The following is a 21,756-nucleotide window of genomic DNA, read 5'->3' on the forward strand; positions in this document are numbered from 1 at the left end:
AGTCAGCTGGTGTTTCATCTTTCAACCAGCAGATGGCACACCTGTCTCCAACATTGTGAGTTGTTGACTTCTCACATGCACTCCGACTACATATTTACACGCGTCAAACCTTAAACAATGTCACTCACCAGCTCAGTCACTTAAAAGTGGCATTGAGCACATGTTAGCGTAACGATGTTGACGAATGCGACACGTCATTTAGCTGCATAATTAAACTAACAGCTTAATTCAACAAACCGGGAAAGATTGTCCACCTGGATGAGACCTCCTTAATTGGGAGATTGACGCCTTCTTTTTTCAAAGGCTAAAGGAGTCAGCAAAAAAAAGGGGAAAATGTGGATATGTGCTTTGGTGACATTGTGTGCTGCATGGAAGCAACAATTAGTCACAGACAGGTCCTTGTAAGACAAAATTCTTCAAACTTGTTTGCTTATAACGAAACAAATATAAGGTAAAAATACTTCTGCGGTTGTGCAACGCAAACGCATCAAAAAGCCAATAGCAACAAACAACAAAAATGGGCACGATGAAAAAGGCAAATGGTTGTGCCACCCCCAAAAAAATCTTGGACAAAAAAAATCTTTTTTTAATGGCTGCTCCATTGATCCTTCATCTTCCTTAAACGTTCTTCTTTGCTGGAGTGTCTATTATGAGTAACTTTTTTTTGCCACCATGGCCATCATGCACAGTTTTTGTCTCAACAAACTAATCCAAAAACCGGCTACAAGAAGCAAGAGTCAAGTCCTCAACTCAAGAGCTAACATAGCTTATAATCCGTCTACGGCCAATTTGAGGAAGGTGGATACCAATAAAGAGGGGAAAATTTTGCAGAAATGGCAAAGGCGCGGTGGGAGGGATTACACTCGAAAGCTTTCGCCCTTGCCGTCGATGTGGCGCAGACGCAAGTAGAGGTCGGTGCCGATGCCCTGCATGGACTGGATGGACAGCGAGCCTCCGAGATATTCAGCGTACGCCCGTGACGTCGGAAGCCCGAAACCGAAACTGAGAAGAAAAAAAAAAAAAAAAGACACACTGTAGAACGCCTCGCCCCCTACTCAATGGAGCAAAAGGGCTACCCGTGCATGGGTCCGGACTGGTTGCCGCTGTTGGTGATGTTGTTGAACAAGTTGTTCATGCGAGGGTCCTGCGCACTCTCCTCGGCCGTGCTGAAGTGATAATCTGTCACCTTGTTGATGATGCTGTGCGGGATGCCGCCACCGCGGTCCGCAATCCTGTGCGTGGGCAGGAGGGACAGATAAGGTTACATCTCGGGTCCCGGCGATGCAGCCCCCGGCCACTTACCTGATGACGAAGTCGGTGTCGTTGTTGGCGATGGTGACCACCACGTCAGGGATGTTGTAGGGCGTGTCCAAGTGGCTCTCCATGGTGGCCCTGATGGCGACGCTGGCCACGTGAGACAGATGGCCTCTGTGCGTCTCGCCGCCTGCGCGCGTACCTCATGGCGTTCTTGAGCAGCTCGGGCAGGATGTAGTCAAGCGGCAGCGGGATGAAGGGGAAGCGCGCCGCCACGTGGCCGTTGATGCGCACTAGGGGAGCGTTGCCGTACTGATGCTCGCACAGACGCCTGAGTTCACGCATCCATGTGAGGAGACGTTCGGCTCGCGCCCTCTCAAGTCAACGTACACACGGCGTGGACACGCGCCAAAACAAAGCGCCGGCAATCAAAGAGAGGCGCTCACCTGGCAAAGTCCACCCACTTCTCAATGATCTTCTTGGGGGATAAACGCCTGCAGATGATGCCCACAAAGTCAGGCTACAATCGCCACAAAGGAAATCGTTAGATTGGCGGGCGCATTTGTTATTTGTGAGGAATAAGCATGTCGATGAAAAGTCAAAGCAGCACATTTGTTTGCGTTCTGGATCAGAACGCAGCGGGTGGCGATTCCTTGGGCAAACGGACGTACGTTATCTTGGTGCAGGGCCAGATGGTGAGTGGCTAACATTCGTATTCCCAGACGAGAGCACAGCGTGGTGTCCAGGAAAGCGCGGAGAATGGTCTCGTCCTGGGATGAGCGAGAATAAAAGACGGCCGGGTGAAAAGGCAGCAAAAGGTGCGAAGGCGCCGCCGGCCGGCTGAGGCTCACTTGCACGTGCTTGCGGCACTCCCTGAAGCCCTGAGCCAGCATGGTGACCACATCCTTGTGGTCGTCCAGCAACTGCTGCACCAGCTTGCAGAAGCCCGCCTCCGCCTCCTGGTTGGCAATCTGCAACGCCCGCGCACGTTCACGTGCATGCTCCTCATTTTGGGATCATGCTCGCGGCTCCGCTTTCTCGTACTCCCGCATCAAGTCGAGAGAGCGGAGAACTAAGAGCCTGAAAATGTCAGACTTTGCATAACGGCAGAACAAAGCTGCTGCCGGGAACAGAGCTGGAAACACCAGGCGACGACGTCGTTCGTGGCGCTCCAATGCGACTGTTCCCAAGCGGCACCAAAGTGGCCTTCGTTTTGACAAAGGGGCACGGTAGGCAGGCAGGTGCCCGCATCCCATGAGGAACTTGAACTTGAGCTGAACTCGTGGCGTGTTTGCGCTTGTGTGTCTTACTCACAGGGGGGAAGTCGCTGAGCATGTGGTATGCTCGAATGTAGAGCTCGTGCTGCAACGAGAAAGAGAGGGGGGGCATAAAGGGGTGTTGCCAGCAGGACGTCCCTCGCTGGGCCTCGCAGGACCTTTAACACAATTTCCATGCGACAAAAGTTGGAGCAAGTTCCCTCCTCTTAGACCACGGGACGAATCAGAACCGAGAAACCGCAATGCTGCGCAATGCGGGAAGAAAGAATGTGGGGCAAAGTTCACCCCCCCCCCCCAAAAAGAAAAGCCAAAACAAAAGAGACGGAGGCCGCATGTCGCTTCTGAGCGACTCAATGGTTGGGAACGCGTGTGGCAAGATTAATATAATTACAATATTATAAGAATATTATCTTTTATCTATCATCTGTCTCCTTCCCAACTTTTGTGTCCAAAAAGGAAATAGAGACAGTGCGTCCTCTTACCACTTGCAGGATGGTGGGATTGCAGCCCACGATGAAGGGCAGGCTGCGAAAGCCCTTGATGCGGTGGGCGATGCGCACTGGGAGCTCCTTGTGCAGGTACTTGGCACTGCTCTGGCAAAGCACACAAAACATTTGGTGAGACGAACGGGCTTGTGGACCGATGGGTGTGTGGACGTACGGGGTGCAGCGCCTACCAGGATGTGGTGTCCGTCTGGTGACTTTCCGGCATACAGCAAAGTGGCTAAAGTGAGTCGCACCGAGGCCTGCGCGACATATTCGCCAATCAGCATGGCATCACATCAGCAGTGTTGGCTGGCTACGCAAGCCACAATACGATCAATATATTTGATATTTTCGGGAACTCGTAACTCGTTGCCGCTTTGTTCTCAGGCTAATGCACCAAAAGTATTACTTTGGTGTCATTTTGATGGTGCTTTTTTGTGCCACCTTGGTACAGAGAAAGTATAATGGCATGAATTGTGGCACTTCACTTGAACAAAAGTAATGCATTGCTGCCATTTTGTAATAATCCTGAATTATTATCAGAAATCATGCTGAAGTGGAATGTGAATTATTTAACCTAAAAACGAGCTTTTCCTCCACTTCTTGGCATCCCAGGGCCAAGAACTGCCAAGAACGTCAAAGTAAACAGGGAACTTAATTTTGGCGTGCCACAATTTTGTAGCACTACATTGGGGGGAATTAATGAGTTTCATTTAGAGTCTAAATTTGAGACCAAGATCACTAATTTGCAACATTGTTGAATGCAGTTGGAGCTCCCTTTAGACCAAGGTAGTGCTTTGCCACCGTTTTGTTGCAACTTGTGGCCAATGAACGATGCCCTGAGATTGTTGGGTTACATTTTGACCAAAATAGTGATTTGCTGCGGCCTCTGCGGGGAATTGTAAACCTTTGAAATCGAAAGTAGCGCTGCTGTGTTCTGCGCCTGGAACAATAATCGCCCACGCTGAAAGCGACCCGTGCGCGTCATCATCCCAAGATGTCAGACTTATTCAACCAAAACTTTACAGTTGACTAAAAAAACATTGCGTCGTTGAATGTGCAAAGCCTAGTGTCAGGCCACCATTACACACGGCGTTCAGTGGCGTAGCCAAGCCGGGGCGGCGCCCCGGTCAGGACTCCCTGCGCCCGGTTGAAAAAAATTGAGCTTTTTTGATTCTTCATTTTCATGACGTTTTTTTTCTTTCGGTCTTGCGCTAATCTATGTGCGCGATGTTATCCATTCACCGTTTGCCTCCCAGACCTGGATGTTTCCTGGCTACGCCACTGACGGCGTTGATTAGCGTTTGAAATCCCGCATGAACCAAAAGATGACATTACTCGGGGGTCGCAAGTGTGCAAACTTCGAGCTGTGGATGAATGTTGGGCGTCATTTGTCGAGCGGTTCTGCGGCCCCTTGCGTTGAAACACGTCAGAAAGTGATCGGGAACGGCCGTCAGCGCACGCAGCTGACTTCCAGCTAGCCATTAGCGTCGAAGCTACCGTTGCTAGTCTGAAAGTCATCACATCATCCTCACCTTCTCCGCGGAGACGTCGATGGCCGACTGGTTGTAAAACGACGTCACCGTCTTGGAGCGCTCTCGGGCCAGTTCAGAGAAGCCCAGCAGGGAGGACGTGGACCTCAGCCGGCGGCCGACCGCGTTTGACACCGACGGCGACGCTAGTGGTGCTAGCGGTGCCATCGTGGTCGTGGGCGAGAGGAAGAGGTTACCCAGCCTCGGCCTGGCCCGGCTGGCGGCGCCGCTCAGCATCTTCGCGGCGAGTCCCAGGCGGCGCTGTTCCCGAACGGAGAGGGAGTGAGGGGTCGGCTCGGCCCGTTAAGAGGCCATTAGAGGTCGCGGCGGCCACTGTGCGCAAAGGTTGTGTTGCAGTACCGAGAACGGCACCGCAGTGAGCGAAGTTGGCCTCGAGTCGAATGAGATTGGGAATTTGGGAGGCCGATGAAGAAGGCTTGGGGTGGCGGCTTGAAGGGGGTTGGGGAGGACCAGGAGAGGGAGGGGACAGGATTTACTCGTAAACCGCGGGACCAATCAGAGGCACGTACGGGCGTTGGAGGCGGAGCTTACGTCCCACGCACCCTCACGCAAACAAAGGAGGACGAGCTCGCTGTTACTTGCAATAACGCAATACAGTGCAAATTATGTCAAGAAGATATGAAACACTTGGAGATTAGAATGGACAGTGAGGGGAATTTGAAACAAATAAGATCTTAGAGAAACATCTTCTCCATCCTTCAATTATATCTTTTCATAAATTTCAGCCCCCAGAGTACTTTATCAGTCAAATGGCAAACTTTAGGAAAAACGCTGCTGCCTAAGCTGTAAGGTGGAACGGAAGCACACACACTTTCCGGTCTTGGTCATTTTGCGTGGCGTCACACACTCGCTCTAACCCACCCACCACAAAAAGACATTCCACAGAAACATATTGAGCTCTTTGACTCTAATCCAAAATGAGAATGATTCCCAGTTTAATCACACAGACAAATTGCCAGGTCATTGCAGTTAACTGAGGCAAAAAGAAGCACAACACTTTTTAAAATGTTAACATGTTATGCTGACTTGGTGCATAGTTTCTGGAAAAGGACAGGGACCAAATGATCAAAACAATGCATCACACAATCATCGGTTCGTCTTTAATGTTGCGCCACGGACAAGATTTACAGTCAACGTCAAAAAGGATCTTGTGGTCAGATTATGAGGGAGGAAGTAGGGGGGGAAATACAATGAGTAAAATGTGTGCTTGCTCGCAGAAGCGGTCTGCATGTTTGCAAACTGCAGTAGTGTAGCATTACGTGTCATTACCGACCTCTTTCATTTAGGAACTCAAGCCAAAGAACAGCAGCGGTCAATCGCACAAAGTCGTCAAAGGTTGTGTGCCATTGCTCAGGCCGCCCTCTTCCACACCGTCACCACATTCTTGTCGCTGAGGGCCACCAGGTACCAGAGGTCTGGGTCCATGGCCACGCTGTTGATGGAGGGGCCCTCCCCCCAACAGAGACCCTCGCGTACAGGGGCGGGCCACCGAAGCACCTGAGTGGGAAGGCGGAGGCTCAACGAAAGCCACGAGGTTGTTTCATTCTCCACCCCCGCGCTTCCCCGAGCTCACCTCAGTGGGCTCCACGGGCTCCTCGCCGTGGAAATGCTCCTTCTCGACATCAGCCACGTGATACGTCCACAGCTTGCCTTCGTGGTCGCCGCACACGACGTACGATCGACCTAAAGGCAGACGGGCGGTTAAGTCGCCTGGAGCAAAGAACAACAAGCATCCGACCGAGGGCCACGAATCCTACCGGGACAGGTGTTGAGCGCCAGGTAAGGAATCTCCGTTTGGGCCCAGCGCAGCTTGGCTAGCACCACAGCACGCACGCGCCCGCTCTCGTTGGGCCGCTGAGATCGCGTCTGGCTCCAGCTCCATAAATAGATGCAGTCGTGCGTGAAGTTCTTGGAGGCTGAGCGCCACCGCAAGGTCAGTGTTAACTCATGTAGAAAATGCAATGCAGCTGACAAGCGTCCTCTCACCTACGACGTCGCCGGCAAGGAAAGCGATGCCATCCACGGTGCGGTAGTTGTGCTCTATGTCTTCCTTCTCGTAAATAGGGAAGGTGATCTCCATTCCATCAGACCTTGGTGAACCAAGCAGACAGCGTTGACGTTGGGGCAGGTCACTCAGGGCGGTCAAAGGGATCTCACCGACCTCTTGGCGGGAGCCGGCATGGCGTCGTAGAGATGCAGGCCGTCCTCGCACGCCGCCAGCAATTGTGAGTCGGGTCCACTGGGCGGCAGGCAGATGTGCAGCGGCGTGGAGACACTCTCCAACGCCACCAGCTGCCTGGAGGCCGCACGCATGCCAAAGGAGGGTGAGACATGGTGGAGGGCGAGACACGGTAGACTGCTCAGTTGCCCACCACTCTACTTTGCAATCGGCGTCCGTCTTTGGACAGTACTCACAGCGCTTTAAACTTGTACTCGCTGTCGAGCCCCCCGATGTCCCACAGCACGATCCTGTTGTCGTAACAGCCCGCTACGAGAGTGTTTCGGAAAGCAAAAGAGCCGCCCTCAGAATCGCCTTCTCAAAGAGCAGTCATTCAGTGACGCCAAGCCAACACTTACTGAAGAGGAAGTTGCCCTGCCGGGGGTCGAAGCGGAGGACGGACAAGGCCTTGCGGCTCACCCGTAACTCGCCGTAGGCTACGTTGCAGTGGGGGTGGATCAGCTTGACCAATCCTCGCTTTCCACCTGCCGCCAGGATGCTGACGGGCTGTGCCAAGGCTCCACCCCCTCGGGACATCAGCACCGTGGACCAGGCTAGCGAGAAGAACTCCTGCGATGACATCGGTCACGTGTCTTCAAGTATTGTTTATAAAAAATAAAATATATATATATTTTTTTTTAAAAAGGCACAGCCCACAAGTTGAACACGGTCGAACTGCCACTCCTTGCCTCGGCTCGATTTGTAACCGGGTGAGCAAGTGCGCCGTTAGACCGACCTCCCCAGCCACTCTGTATTTCTTCATCACTGCACCGGTCTCACACTCAATCACGCACAGAGAGTCTCCACCGCACGTGGCAACCAAGCGACTTCCTGTGCAAAAGTCAAAGTCAGCGTTCACAACATGTCAGACAAGTGAGCCATAGAAGTACCAGAGAAGTCAGGCTGAGGTTGGAAGGCGCAGTCCCAAAGCTGAGTGGAGAAATCTTGCGGGGTGTCCTCCTTGCTGTGGCATTGCAGGACATGAAGAGGCTGCAGGCACACCGGCTGCGCAAACGGGACCGCCACTGAGCCACTCGCCGTAGTCATTGAGGAGGGAGGACAAAAGGTAAGAGAAACCTCGAGTACCTGCATCTTGTTAATGCTCTTCGTGGCCTCATCCCTCGTCTTCTCCTTCACTCCACTCTTGGCGGTTCCCTCACCGGCGGCCTCTCCCGGTCTCTCAGTCAAGGAGGGATCCGATTGCGCCCTCTTGCGAGGAGTCAGTCGCAAATCGTCATCCATCAGCACCGGGGCCGGCTTCCTTTTTGCGGGGATCGAAACCTCCCGAACGAGAAGTGTGCCGACAGCGTCAATGACAAGTCTGACCATTTCCATGAAAACGGGCAACAGCCTTTCACTCAACAGCATGGCTTGACGAATAAGGCAAAGTTCAAATGTACTTCAATTTACATTGGTCTTGTTCGACACGTCCTCCTCGGGTTCCGTGAGGGATCGCAGATGCTCCCTGGCCATGATTTCTACCTGGCGGTCACACAATAAAAGACATGAGGTGGCAGTTCCTGGCACAAGTACCGTTTTTTTCCATGTATAATGCGCAAAATGTAACTACCGTATTTTCCGCCCTATAAGGCGCACCTAAAAACCTAAATTTTTATCAAAAGTCAACAGTGCGCCTTATAGTCCGGTGCGCCTTATATATGGATCAAGTGATGAATTTGTTGATCCATACTGGTTGTACACAGTGCTCTGCCAAAATGTTTTAGTACGTTTTAGTACGACGTTTCATTTCAAAATAGGCTGCTCCGTTAATGTTTCGAGTAAATCTACGGATCGATATGGAAGGGAAACAGAGGTAAGTAGTACCAATGCGTTAGATCGAACTTTAGTCAGTTCTGATCATTTTATAGGAGCTCGTTTGAGAGACGCGATTGTTTACACTTTGCTGAGGCTCATGGGAGATTGCGAGCTGAGGGTCATGGGTTTCTGCGGATGACTAATGCTATAACGATAGCTGCTATATGCGCGAGGCTATTTCATGTCAAAATAGGCTGCTCTGTTCATGTTTCGAGTAAATCTACGGATCGATATGGAAGGGAAACATAGGTAAGTAGTACCAATGCGTTAGATCGAACTTTAGTCAGTTCTGATCATTTTATAGGAGCTCGTTTGAGAGACGCGATTGTTTACACTTTGCTGAGGCTCATGGGAGATTGCGAGCTGAGGGTCATGGGTTTTTGCGGATGGCTAATGCTATAACGATAGCTGCTATACGCGCGAGGCTATTTCATGTCAAAATAGGCTGCTCTGTTCATGTTTCGAGTAAATCTACGGATCGATATGGAAGGGAAACATAGGTAAGTAGTACCAATGCGTTAGATCGAACTTTAGTCAGTTCTGATCATTTTATAGGAGCTTGTTTGAGAGACGCGATTGTTTACACTTTGCTGAGGCTCATGGGAGATTGCGAGCTGAGGGTCATGGGTTTTTGCGGATGGCTAATGCTATAACGATAGCTGCTATACGCGTGAGGCTATTTCATGTCAAAATAGGCTGCTCTGTTCATGTTTCGAGTAAATCTACGGATCGATATGGAAGGGAAACATAGGTAAGTAGTACCAATGCGTTAGATTGAACTTTAGTCAGTTCCAATCATTTTATAGGAGATCGTTTGAGAAACGCGATTGTTTACAGAGGGCTCGTTGGTTATTGGCTAGTGGGTGCATACCGCAACCCTAGTCAACCTCAGTTTGTTGCAGTAAAGCTTCTATTTTATGCACCTTATAGGCCGGTGCGCCTTATATATGGACGAAGTTTTAAAATGGGCCGTTCATTGAAGGTGCGCCTTATACCCCGGTGCGCCTAATAGGGCGGAAAATACGGTAATTTATTGTCCTAAAATCTGGGGTACGCATTATACATGGGTACAAAAAAAATATATATATAGATTTTTTTTTTTTTTATAATCCGGATATGATACGTTGGCTGCCATTACAGATGCGCTTTCTTCTCTGCTGTTCACTTCAAACACGCTCCATACGAATACAATGCTCTCGTATCAGACGCTTGCTCGATCAACTGCTCGTTTGCTGTCACAATGTACCCTACACAAATCCGAAACATTTCTTCGCTATCGAGTTTGCTAGCGCATGCGCAGTGATACTGACCGGCAGAATAACATCCGGTTGTTCCCAAAGATGATCTTTTTTCTGAAATAATTTTACGTTTACGGACTTAAGTAGGAGTCGAAATTTGGGTGCGTATTATACATGGGTACAGGCTTTTTTCCAGCATCAACATGTCATTTTTAGGGTGCGTATTATACATGGGGGCGCATTATACATGGAAAAAAACGGTACTAGTGCACCCTCTGGTGACGAGCTGCGGTATAGCACGACAATGCTGAAGAGTATGTTCAAAATGTTCATCTCATTCATCAGAGTTGCCCTGAACCAATGACAAAAGAGCTTCACCTTCCATTTTGTGAAGTCGCTGACTGAACTGGGTCCATATTTGACCTGCTTCTGCGCCGCGTTAACAAAGTCCTCCTCCAGAACGGCCGTTTTCTCAGGCGCAAGAGGGTCTGGGTGGTTGTAACTCCTCAGCCACAAGGCATTGATCTAAGAGACAGTTTGTCAGCGGACCTCTTGTAGCGGAGGAACGCTCAAGTTGACGCTAGTTTCCGTACCCTGGTTCTCAGGTTCTCGGTGAACACGAAGCGCACGTGGTTGGCGGTACTGGTGATGTCTTTACCGTTGTAACTCCGCAATTTGGGCAGCAGCGTCATTAGCTTGTAATTGTCACTCACCTGCAGAAGTAAACATTACAAAAATAGAAAGTGTCATGAGCGTAAAGTATGAAATGATATTCCGACACCATTCCTTTCCCATGTCGATTCAATAGGAATTGTTGGTAATGCGCTCATATGTCAAACTATGACACCTTAGTGAGCATTCCATCAAGCAATTATTTTGTTCCTCTTACGGTAATATAAAGGTTGTCCTCCATCTTGACCTCCTCCAGGCTGCGCAGAGACGCCAAAGAGGTGACGTCCTCCATCTGATTGTCGCTGAGGTCCAAGAAGCGCAGCTTGGGTAGCTCTAAGCCTTTGGGGAACTTTTGTAATCTGTTCCCAGAAAGATCCCAGCGCTCCAAGGACCGAAGACGGGACAGCAGCTTGACCGGCAAGTCTGGACATGTCAGTCCGAGCTTGGAGAGACTGCAAAGGAGCTCAAAACTTAGGGTGTATACAGACCTTAATGTTTGGTCCCCTTTAAAAGGACCAGGGTTAGATTCTAACGCTTGTCTGGATCTTTTATGCAGGTGTGAATACAGGCAAACAAATCCTGGTGCGGATTAAATAACCGAACCGAGACCCACTTTGTAAAGTGGTCAACTCTGGTGCGGTTTGCTTCAGGTGTGAATACAAACAGCGTAGATCTGTGCCAACAGCACAAATACCGTTTTTTTCCGTGTATAGTGCGCCCCCATGTATAGTACGCATCCTAAGAATGGCATGCTGATGCTGGAAAAAAGCTTGTACCCATGTATAATACGCACCCAATTTTTATGAATTTTTAAAAAAAAAAAATTTAATATATATATATATTTTTTTTAAAGTCCCAATGATCGTCACACACGCAGGGAGGCAATGGGTCCCATTTTTATAGTCTTTGGTATGGTCTTAACTAGGCTGGATGTAATTTGTTTTGTTGGCGTTGATTTCTCCGACTGCCCGTAAACGCACCACCGCGCTCCGTGCGCGCACGGGAAAGAGGCGGCTCTGTATGGGAGAGACGTTGAAGAGGAATAAAAACACCCTTGGAAACCAAAACTTGCCCCTCGTCGTGACTCGGAGCCGCAACAAATGTTTCGGATTTGTGTAGCTCACCGTTGGATCACTGCATGTGTTACTGTCATTCTGTTCCTGTCTTTGGTACTGTCACCCTGTATTTTTGTTCCACGACTTTGTCGGTCAGTCCTGTTGTTGGTTTTGTTGTACCATGACTTTCTTTAAAAAAATAATAATAATAAATAAAAATTAAAAAAAAAAAAATTACAAATTTTTTTTTGTACCCATGTATAATACGCACCCCAGATTTTAGGACAATAAATTAGGTAAATTTTGCGCACTATACACGGAAAAAAACGGTATGCAGAGCAGGAATACAGTGCGTAGGACTCGCATGTTTTCCTCCATTTCCGGGTCTGTGCTTTGTGTGCCGCTCTGGTCATTGGTGTCCAATGGGAGCACAGATCATCACAAGCGTGGATGTGTTTACAAAATATACTTCGCTTGCAAAATGTACAGTCTGAAATAAAAAAATTAAGTCCGCTTTTAGTCCGGACCAAACAAGCACACTAAAGGACTTTTCCGGTCTGAATACACCCTTGACACTTTTCTCTCTCGCGCGCGTGCGTGTGTAAGGTGTGTGTGTGTGTGTGGGGGGGGGGGGGGGGCAAAAGTATCAAATAATGTGTCTACTTGAGTGTCTTGATCGCCGTGAGTCTCTTTGTTTTTGGCGAGCCTTTCTCCAGTAGAAGCTTCTCTGTTATTGTCACCATTGTTTCTCTGGAGAAAAGTCATGGAAAGCTTGAGGTCAAATTGAACAATCAACAGTTTGTGAGTTAAGTTAAAGTCCCAATGATCGTCACACACATCTGGGTGTGGTGAAATTTGTCCTCTGCTTTTAACCCATCCCCATGTGATTTTAATCCATCCCCTGGGGGAGAGGGGAGCAGTGAGCAGCAGCGGTGCCACGCTCGGGAGCCATTTGGTGATCTAACCCCCCAATCCCAACCCTTAATGCTGAGTGCCAAGCAGGGAGGCAATGGGTCCCATTTTTATAGTCTCTGGTATGACCCGGCCGGGGTTTGAACCCCCAACCTTCCTTTCTCAGGGTGGAAACTCTACCACTAGGCCACTGAGCTGGTACGTCATGAACGACCCGCTGATAATAGAGAACACATTAAGGCAAGTTCTCCGCGTCAATTTAAGATGAGTCACCTTTTGCATAAATTTGCTCTTAGAATAAAAAACTATGCAACGCAAGCCTCAAAATGTACTTACTGGATATGCAAACAGCACATGGACCCCACAGCACAACAAAACTTCCCCGGGGTAAGACGTATTTCCGGTGGGCGTGGCTTAACTCACGTTTTATTTTTTTTCAATTGGCCAAAATAACAGAATGGGCTTTTCGTATCTAAATTGCATCACGTATCTTAAACGTGTTACTTCATTTCCTTTATGTAGAGTAGTTATGTGGTGACATTCAGACGCGAGTAGTCGTCGAACGTCGTCTTAAAATAGTTCCCCAACTAGCCGCTAGAAGACAGGAGTCGTCTTTGCGTAGAGCGACGCGCCCCTGACGAAGAAGATACAGGTACGACGATGATTCCGGATAGTGTCGCTTTTTGTGCTTGCAAAGGTATCCGTCGCTGTCTTCTGTGTGAGAAGCTTAAAGAAGGTCAATTACCAGAAGAAAAGGTAATATAATATATTGTCATTAATTGACGTATTTGGTAGTCGCACACAGGGTTAGTGCGATTGCGAGCCATGGGTACTCTCGCGGATTCACTTCGTGTTAAACAGTTGTTGTGCTACATTTGGTTCCCCCGTGAGATTTTGTTCCCCCTGCCGCGGGAGCGCGCACGCCTTATTTGGAAAGCGAAAAACCGATGTCGTACGGCGTCAGCACTATGTTGTTTTCGATAAAAACATGAAGAACTCATGTTTGTGTCCGTCAATTTTAAGTTTTATAAAGGATTATTCTCATTTGATTTCTTTAAATTCATCCGCATTCTGCCATTGAAGCAGGGTGCATTCAAAGACCAGTCGTACAGACGGAACACCAAAAAGCAACAATATAATTACGTGAGCTCTTTGCGTAAACCTCGATGCGAAGAAACTCCTCTTTTTGGGTACCGTTACATTCTACAAGGAGTATATATTACAAAGGAGTCTTTCTACTTAATTGTGATTGTCATTCATCCACCCATCCATTTTATTACTCAGGTATTTTCAAAGCAAATTACCGTTTTTTTCCGTGTATAGTGCGCAATATTTTACAAATTTATTGTCCTAAAATCTGGGGTGCGTATTATACATGGGTACAAAGAAAAATTTTTTTAATTTTTTTTTTTTTTTTTTTTAAATAAAGTCATGGTACAACAAAACCAACAACAGGACTGACCGACAAAGTCGTGGAACAAAAAGACAGGGTGACATTACCAAAGACAGGAACAGAATGACAGTAACACATGCAATGATCCAACGGTGAGCGAGGGGCAGACAGGACTTAAATACAAAACACGTTACATCGATTGAGGTGACTCAGGAAGAGCGGGGTGACACGAACAGAAACTATGGCAACCTAGACACATAGCAAAACTGGGGACGAGACATGACAAATCTCCCCCGAAATAAAACTCACCTTTCTTCTTGTTTGTTGTCAATCGCGCATCGCATTCAGCCATCCTGCCCAACACACTTAGTAAAATTCATAATTGACGACACATCGTTTGATGCGATGGTGCAATCGATGGTGTGTTATTGTCAAATATTGTTTGTTTTTTAATCTCCATCGCGGACCGGACGTCATACGGAGGCCGCCATTACAGATGCGCAGAACGGTTGCGCAAGACACGTCAGCTATATAAAGAGCGAGAGTTCAGTTCTCCACCTATTAGTTTCAATTCACAGTTTAATTAGCAGTTTCAATCAGCAAATAACAAAATGCGTATTACAGGTAATATTTTATTTCACAACACTTTGTCTTGTTCCTTTCGTCTCTGCTGTTCATTTCAAACACGCTCCATACGACCGCAATGCTCTTGTATCAGACGCTCGCTCGATCACCTGCTAGTTTGCCGTCTGTCACAATGTACCCTACACAAATCCGAAACATTTGTTGCGGCTCCGAGTCACGACGAGGGGCAAGTTTTGGTTTCCAAGGGTGTTTTTATTCCTCTTCAACGTCTCTCCCATACAGAGCCGCCGTGTGCGCACGGAGCGCGGTGGTGCGTTTAGGGGCAGTCGGAGAAATCAACGCCAACAAAAAAATGACATCCAGCCTAGTTAAGACCATACCAAAGACTTTAAAAATGGGACCCATTGCCTCCCTGCGTGTGTGACGATCTTTGGGACTTAAAAAAAAAAAAAAAAAAAAATTAAAAAAAAAATTAAAAAAAAATCATAAAAATTGGGTGCGTATTATACATGGGTACAAGCTTTTTTCCAGCATCAGCATGCCATTGTTAGGGGTGCGTACTATACATGGGGGCGCACTATACATGGAAAAAAACGGTAATATTGTTGCATTTATTAATTTGCTTTAAAATGACAGCGCAATATACCGTTTTTTTCCTTGTATAATGCGCGAAATTTAGCTAATTTATTGTCCTAAAATCTGGGGTGCTCATTATACATGGGTACAATTTTTTGTTTTTAAGAAAATCATGGTACAACAAAACCAACAACAGGACTGACCGACAAAGACGTGGAACGAAAAGACAGGGTGACATTACCAAAGACAGGAACAGAAACCAAACAGACATCATGACATCATCCGACGGTGAGCGAGGGGCAGACAGGACTTAAATACAAAACACGTTACATTGATTGAGGTGACACAGGAAGGGAGGGGCGACGCGAGCAGAAACTATGGCAACCTAGACACATAGCAAAACTGGGGACGAGACATGACAAATCTCCCTCGAAATAAAACTTTAAATCACCTTTCTTCTTGTTTGTTGTCAATCGCGCATAGCATTCAGCCATCCTGCCCAACACACTTAGTCAGTAAAATTCATAATTGACGACACATCAATTGATGCGAAGGTGCAATCCTTGATGGTGTGTTATTGTCAAATATTGTTTGTTTTTTAATCTCCATCGCGGACCGGACGTCATTCTAAGCCAGTATAACTGCGCATGCGCACTATGGGTCAGCTGCGCAAGACACGTCAGCTATTTACTAATGAGCGATGAATGTGATAGTTTAATACAATCAGCAAATAACAAAATGCGTATTACAGGTAATATTTTATTTCACAACACTTTGCCTTGTTCCTTTCGTCTCTGCTGTTCACTTCAAACACGCTCCATACGACCGCAATGCTCTCGTATCAGACGCTTGCTCGATCACCTGCTCGTTTGCTTTCACAATGTACCCTACACAAATCCGAAACATTTGTTGCGGGTCCGAGTCACGATGAGGGGCAAGTTTTGGTTTCCAAGGGTGTTTTTATTCCTCTTCAACGTCTCTCCCATACAGAGCCGCCTTTTTTACGTCCGCACGCCTTTTTCACATGTGCGCACGGATCGCGGTGGTGCCTTCATGGGCAGTCGGAGAAATCAACGCCAACAAAAAAATTACATCCAGCCTAGTTAAGACCATACCAAAGACTATAAAGATGGGACCCATTGCCTCCCTGCGTGTGTGACGATCATTGGGACTTTAAAAAAAAAAAAAAAATTAAAATTTTTTTTTTTTTAATTTCATAAAAATTGGGTGCGTATTATACATGGGTACAAGCTTTTTTCCAGCATCAGCATGCCATTCTTAGGATGCGTACTATACATGGGGGCGCACTATACACGGAAAAAAACGGTAGGAGTCAAAATTTGGGTGCGTATTATACATGGGTACAAGCTTTTTTCCAGCATCAACATGCCATTTTTAGGGTGCGTATTATACATGGGGGCGCATTATACATGGAAAAAAAACGGTAGTATCAGTGCACAAATCATTTATTTACATATACACCGTTTTAAATGGGGGGGAACATATTCTCACAGGGCACCCGTGAGGATATGGTCCCCCTTGTAACTTGGGCTAGGAATGAGGGAACTTGTTCAAATTTGCCACACTACCTGAACAGACCCCCAGGAAGACAGAAAAAAAACAGCTGGAGTCCAGCACTCACCGTTCGGAAAATAAGGGGGGGAGAACATATCCTCACGGGGCAGCCATGAGGATGTGTCTCCCCCTGTAATTTGGCCTAGGAATTAGGGAACCTGTTCAAATTTGCCACACAACCTGAACAGACCCCCAGGAAGCCAGAAAAAAAACAGCTGGAGTCCAGCACTCACCGTTCTGAAAATAAGGGGGGGAACATATCCTCACGGGGCAGGCGTGAGGATGTTCCCCCCCCTGTAATTTGGCCTAGGAATAAGGGATTCTGTTCAAATTTGCCACACAACCTGAACAGACCCCCGGGAAAATTGAAAAAAAGCCAGTCGATGTCCAGGACTCACCGTTCTCAAAATGGGAGGGGGGCACAAATTCTCACGGCTTGACATTTTTTATGGAGTTCCTGTTACAATTTTTATCCCCCCTCCCCACCACCTGTCACTTTGCTTGGGACAAAAGGAGACTTCGGAACTGAAATTTCTTCTCAATTATTCATTCAAATCAATTCGCTCAAATCATTCTCGTTATGAAAGATTTGATCATAAAACGTGTGTGGCTTTTTCTTAAATGAACACGTTTGACATTGCTATAGTGTCAGCTTTTAATTATATTGCGCTGTCATTTTAAAGCAAATTAATAAATGCACCAATATTAATTTGCTTTGAAAATACCTGAGTAATAAAATGGATGGGTGGATGAATGACGTGAGTTCTTCATGTTTTTGTTGAAAACAACATAGTGCTGACGCCGTACGACATCGGTTTTTCGCTTTCCAAATAAGGCGTGCGCGCTCCCGCGGCAGGGGGAACAAAATCTCACGGGGGAACCAAATCTAGCACAACACCGTAATTATAAAAACATGAAATCACACCGTGACGGCTTCTTTTGTGTATGGTTGTCTTCAATGTTTAAAGTTTAACACATTTATGAAAAAAGAGATTACTGATCAATTTCTTGTTGAGTAAAATTGAACACCTTTATTTTAGAAATGACTGATAACATAACTACAGGGACAAAATTGTCCTGTTTTCGTGCTCTCCTAAGGCAAATAAATAAAAATAGTCAAGTTCTGTATTACAATTATAATCAATGAAATGTTCAGCATAATAACTATCTCTATGTAAATGCAGGTTGTCAATCGTTTCCTGTACAACCCAGAGTCAATGCTCGCCGTTCGCAAAGGTGGTGAGCCAGGATCCTTCCTCTTTCCCGGTGTGTTCCTGTGGGAGGACTTCCTATCGGAAGAGGAGGAAAAGGAGCTGATTAGCAGCATGGACAAGGACGTCTGGAATCTGTCTCAATCGGGTCGAAAAAAACAGGTATGGATGATGGTGTCAAACATGACTGGTCTGAAAATAATGGTGGATAATGTTTGCAATTATGTTATGACAGGACTTTGGCCCAAAAGTGAACTTCAAGAAGAAGAAAGTGCGCTTCGCCAATTTCAGTGGGCTTCCTCCATTGAGTAAAAAACTAGTGCTGCGAATGCAACAGGAACAAAGTCTGACGGGCTTTCAGCCTGTGGAGCAATGCAATCTGGACTACCAGCCTCAGCGGGGCTCCGCCATCGACCCCCACCTGGACGACTCCTGGCTGTGGGGGGAGCGTCTGGTCACTGTCAATATGCTGTCGGACACAGTGCTGACCATGTCGCTGGAGCAGGGACTCCCACACCTCAGACTGCCAGGGGAAGTGAATGTAGCTGTGGCTCTACCGCGCAGATCTTTGGTCATGTTGTACGGAGAGGCGCGGCATCGCTGGAAACACGGCATTCTCCGGAAGGACGTTCGAGAACGCAGAGTCTGCAGCACCTACAGGGAACTGTCGGCCGAGTTCCTCCCCGGTGGGCAGTATGGTGAGCTGGGAGCTCAGCTACTCAACGTTGCTGCTAGCTTCAATGGAACGCCTATATAGACCCCACCCCCTGATATTCACATGCCAAGCCTATGGAGGCAAGTCAACACAGCTCCTCTACACAAATCACAACATTCAAATTTGGAAATGATACAAACTTTGTGCAATTTCCAATAATTGAATCCCATGAGGAACTAAGATAAAATAAGATAATCCTTTATTATTCCCTCAATGGGGAAACTCCTGTGTAAGCAGCAGTACACTTAACATACACGCACACACACATGCGGGGAAGGGGGTAAAAGATTTTAAAAAGTAAAAGATATATATACCGTTTTTTTCCGTGTATAGTCCGCCCCCATGTATAATACGCACCCTAAAAATGGCATGCTGATGCTGGAAAAAAGCCTGTACCCATGTATAATACGCACCCAATTTTTATGATTTATTTTTATTATTTTTTATTTTTATAAGTCCCAATGATCGTCACACACGCAGGGAGGCAATGGGTCCCATTTTTATAGTCTTTGGTATGGTCTTAACTAGGCTGGATGTAATTTTTTTTGTTGGCGTTGATTTCTCCGACTCCCCGTAAACGCACCACCGCGCTCCGTGCGCACATTTGAAAAAGGCGTGCGGACGTGAAAAAGGCAGCTCTGTATGGGAGAGACATTGAAGAGGAATAAAAACACCCTTGGAAACCAAAACTTGCCCCTCGTCGTGACTCGGAGCCGCAACAAATGTTTCGGATTTGTGTAGGGTACATTGTGACAGACAGCAAACGAGCAGGTGATCGAGCAAGCGTCTGATACGAGAGCATTGCGGTCGCATGGAGCGTGTTTGAAGTGAACAGCAGAGAAGAAAGGAACAAGGCAAAGTGTTGTGAAATAAAATATTACCTGTAATACGGATTTAGGTAGAGAACTGAACTCTCGCTCTTTATATAGCTGACGTGTCTTGCGCATCCGTTCTGCGCATCTGTAATGGCGGCCTCCTTATGATATCCGGTTTGCGTGTGTGCGCGTGCGCGTGTGTGCGAGAGAGCGAGAGAGAGAGCGCGAGAGAGAACGCTCAACCGTAGCGCGCCGCCGACCGCCCAACTGCACCGCGCTGGTCGCATTATTGTGACAGAGCCGTCGCTGAAATTTAGAAGATATTTTTAAAGTCCTGATGTACTTTCTAAAATTTAAGTGGACCTCAGTGCGCACTGCGCAGGGAGCTTAATTTGGTGCGGTCGCGCAACCGCAGCGCGCCGGGCGCTCACTGTCCCATTGCTTAAAGAGCGCCTTTGTGTTTTAGGATGAACAGCAGAGACCAAAGGAACAAGGCTAAGTGTTTTGAAATAAAATATTACCTGTAATACGCATTTTGTTATTTGCTGATTGAAACTGCTAATTAAACTGTGAATTGAAACTAATAGGAAGAAAACAACTCTCGCTCTTAATATAGCTGACGTGTCTTGCGCATCCGTTCTGCGCATCTGTAATGGCGGCCTCCGTATGACGTCCGGTCCGCAATGGAGATTAATAAACAAACAATATTTGACAATAACACACCATCAAGGATTGCACCATCGCATCAAACGATGTGTCGTCAATTATGAATTTTACTGACTAAGTGTGTTGGCCAGGATGGCTGAATGCGATGCGCGATTGACAACAAACAAGAAGAAAGGTGATTTCAAGTTTTATTTCGGGGGAGATTTGTCATGTCTCGTCCCCAGTTTTGCTATGTGTCTAGGTTGCCATAGTTTCTGTTCGCGTCGCCCCTCTCTTCCTGTGTCACCTCAATCGATGTAACGTGTTTTGTATTTAAGTCCTGTCTGCCCCTCGCTCACCGTCGGATCATTGCATGTGTTACTGTCATGATGTGGTTTCTGTTCCTGTCTTTGGTAATGTCACCCTGTCTTTTTGTTCCACGACTTTGTCGGTCATTCCTGTTGTTGGTTTTGTTGTACCATGACTTTCTTTAAAAAAAAAAAAAAAAAATTTTTTTTTTGTACCCATGTATAATGCGCACCCCAGATTTTAGGACAATAAATTAGTTAAATTTTGCGCACTATACACGGAAAAAAACGGTAATTTAAAAAATATATGGACAGTATGTACACAATACACAATATACAGTGGAGATAAAAAAAAATTAGATAAAAAAATAGTGCAAGGGAAGGAAAAAAAACAACAGTGCAAAAGCAGGTAAAAAGAGTATGAGGTAGACAGATATTCCACATATGATTGCACATACGGTTATTATTGCACGTAATTATTGTCCGTTAGCTAGAGTGATTTAGCCTGGTTGTATAGTCTGATGGCAGCAGGGAGGAAGGACCTGCGATGCCTCTCGGTGGTGCATCTTGGGTGACGAAGCCGGTCACTGATGGAGCTCTCCAGGGCTCTCTCATGAAGGGGGTGGGAGACATTGTCCATGATGGAGGACAGCTTAGCCACCATCCTCCTCTCTCCCCCACCATCTCCACCCGGTCCAGACTGCAGCCCAGGACAGAGCCGGCTTTCTTCACCACCTTGTCCAGCCTCTTCCTCTCCGCTGCAGTGATGCCGCTGCTCCAGCAGATTACCCCATAAAAAATGGCGGACGCCACCACAGAGTCGTAGAAGGTGTGGCCCTTCTTGTATAGGGCCTGAGTGTTACCAGTCCAGTTCATTGTTCATGTGAACACCCAGGTACTTGTAAGAGTCCACAATCTCTACGTCCGTTCCCTGGATGTTCACCGGCGAGGGGGGGTCTTTGCGCCGGCGGAAGTCCACCACCAGCTCCTTTGTTTTTCCAGAGTTAATCTGGAGGTACTCCGTCTCGTCTCCGTCGTTAATGAGACCGGCGATGGCGGAGTCGTCCGAGAACCGCTGGAGGTGGCAGGTTGATGTGTGGTGGGTGAAGTCAGCTGTGTAGATGGTGAAGAGGAGGGGGACCAGGACGGTCCCCTGTGGAGCTCCTGTGTTGCAGACCACCGTGTCAGACACACGGCCTCCTGTCCTCACAAACTGTGGTCTGTTTGGAGAAATCATAAAACATGATCCTCACAGTGCTTCCAGCCCGCTCCAGTTCTCCCAGAGCGCAGTTCCCCTTGTTCAATTCACATGATAGTGTTTTAACATGACAGCAGCACACGTTTAAGGAAGCAAATAAAGTTTTGCTCATTTGTCTTTTATCCTCTGGCCTTTATGTATACGTTCGCTGTATTCTAAACTTTCATCTATCCCGCCGTTTCCTGAACCGCTTTGT

The 21,756-nt window shown here is 47.3% G+C and overlaps 3 protein-coding genes and 1 long non-coding RNA gene across 6 annotated transcripts; 2 read left to right on the top strand and 2 right to left on the bottom strand.

Annotated features, from left to right (window-relative positions):
* Positions 1–396: 396 nt before the first annotated feature.
* On the bottom strand, positions 397–5,017 carry bckdk (branched chain ketoacid dehydrogenase kinase). The gene is made up of 11 exons (XM_061299007.1): positions 4,552–5,017; positions 3,208–3,276; positions 3,014–3,124; positions 2,569–2,616; positions 2,106–2,225; positions 1,926–2,024; positions 1,701–1,774; positions 1,457–1,585; positions 1,303–1,392; positions 1,077–1,232; positions 397–1,002 (listed from the first exon to the last, which is right to left on the bottom strand). The coding sequence occupies exons 1-11, from the start codon at positions 4,783–4,785 to the stop codon at positions 858–860; spliced, it is 1,275 nt and encodes a 424-aa protein (XP_061154991.1). The 5' UTR covers positions 4,786–5,017; the 3' UTR covers positions 397–857.
* A 630-nt stretch (positions 5,018–5,647) lies between these two features.
* Positions 5,648–12,970, bottom strand: lrwd1 (leucine-rich repeats and WD repeat domain containing 1). Of its 2 annotated transcripts, XM_061299001.1 has the most exons (16): positions 12,816–12,970; positions 12,231–12,317; positions 10,730–10,964; positions 10,434–10,553; positions 10,219–10,365; positions 8,198–8,269; positions 7,874–8,068; positions 7,678–7,792; positions 7,524–7,618; positions 7,147–7,357; positions 6,985–7,057; positions 6,731–6,865; positions 6,556–6,659; positions 6,327–6,485; positions 6,143–6,252; positions 5,648–6,066 (listed from the first exon to the last, which is right to left on the bottom strand). In XM_061299001.1, the coding sequence occupies exons 1-16, from the start codon at positions 12,833–12,835 to the stop codon at positions 5,920–5,922; spliced, it is 2,025 nt and encodes a 674-aa protein (XP_061154985.1). In that variant the 5' UTR covers positions 12,836–12,970; the 3' UTR covers positions 5,648–5,919. The 2 variants fall into 2 exon arrangements, with proteins under 2 accessions (XP_061154985.1, XP_061154986.1); XM_061299002.1 differs by lacking the exon at positions 12,231–12,317.
* Positions 7,712–8,303, top strand: LOC133167903 (uncharacterized). Its single transcript, XR_009718126.1, has 2 exons — positions 7,712–7,853; positions 7,972–8,303. It is a non-coding gene; the product is annotated as an uncharacterized LOC133167903 (long non-coding RNA).
* Positions 12,971–12,991: 21 nt separating the features above from the next.
* alkbh4 (alkB homolog 4, lysine demthylase) lies at positions 12,992–21,682 on the top strand. 2 transcript variants are annotated; one of them, XM_061299009.1, is made up of 3 exons: positions 12,992–13,131; positions 17,793–17,981; positions 18,055–21,682. In XM_061299009.1, exons 2-3 carry the CDS (start codon positions 17,826–17,828, stop codon positions 18,574–18,576), a joined length of 678 nt encoding a protein of 225 aa, XP_061154993.1. In that variant the 5' UTR covers positions 12,992–13,131; positions 17,793–17,825; the 3' UTR covers positions 18,577–21,682. The 2 variants fall into 2 exon arrangements, with proteins under 2 accessions (XP_061154993.1, XP_061154992.1); XM_061299008.1 differs by having other exon boundaries at positions 13,102–13,235.
* The last annotated feature ends 74 nt before the right edge of the window (positions 21,683–21,756 follow it).

This window comes from Syngnathus typhle, linkage group LG15 (genome assembly GCF_033458585.1).
Source record: "Syngnathus typhle isolate RoL2023-S1 ecotype Sweden linkage group LG15, RoL_Styp_1.0, whole genome shotgun sequence".
NCBI classification, from domain to species: Eukaryota; Metazoa; Chordata; class Actinopteri; order Syngnathiformes; family Syngnathidae; genus Syngnathus; species Syngnathus typhle.

Coding starts and splice junctions, on each gene's coding strand:
- bckdk (XM_061299007.1), bottom strand. CDS start 4,785: ATGCTGAGCGGCGCCGCCAGCCGGGCCAGGCCGAGGCTGGGTAACCTC. Junction 1,586..1,700: donor AAGTGGGTGGACTTTGCCAG/GTGAGCGCCTCT, acceptor GCGTGAACTCAG/GCGTCTGTGCGAGCATCAGT. Junction 1,393..1,456: donor CTGCTCAAGAACGCCATGAG/GTACGCGCGCAG, acceptor CGTCGCCATCAG/GGCCACCATGGAGAGCCACT.
- lrwd1 (XM_061299001.1), bottom strand. CDS start 12,835: ATGTGCTGTTTGCATATCCA. Junction 7,619..7,677: donor ACCTCAGCCTGACTTCTCTG/GTACTTCTATGG, acceptor ACTTTTGCACAG/GAAGTCGCTTGGTTGCCACG. Junction 6,486..6,555: donor CCTTGCCGGCGACGTCGTAG/GTGAGAGGACGC, acceptor GGTGGCGCTCAG/CCTCCAAGAACTTCACGCAC.
- alkbh4 (XM_061299008.1), top strand. CDS start 13,140: ATGATTCCGGATAGTGTCGCTTTTTGTGCTTGCAAAGGTATCCGTCGC. Junction 13,236..17,792: donor GTCAATTACCAGAAGAAAAG/GTAATATAATAT, acceptor ATGTAAATGCAG/GTTGTCAATCGTTTCCTGTA. Junction 17,982..18,054: donor AATCGGGTCGAAAAAAACAG/GTATGGATGATG, acceptor ATGTTATGACAG/GACTTTGGCCCAAAAGTGAA.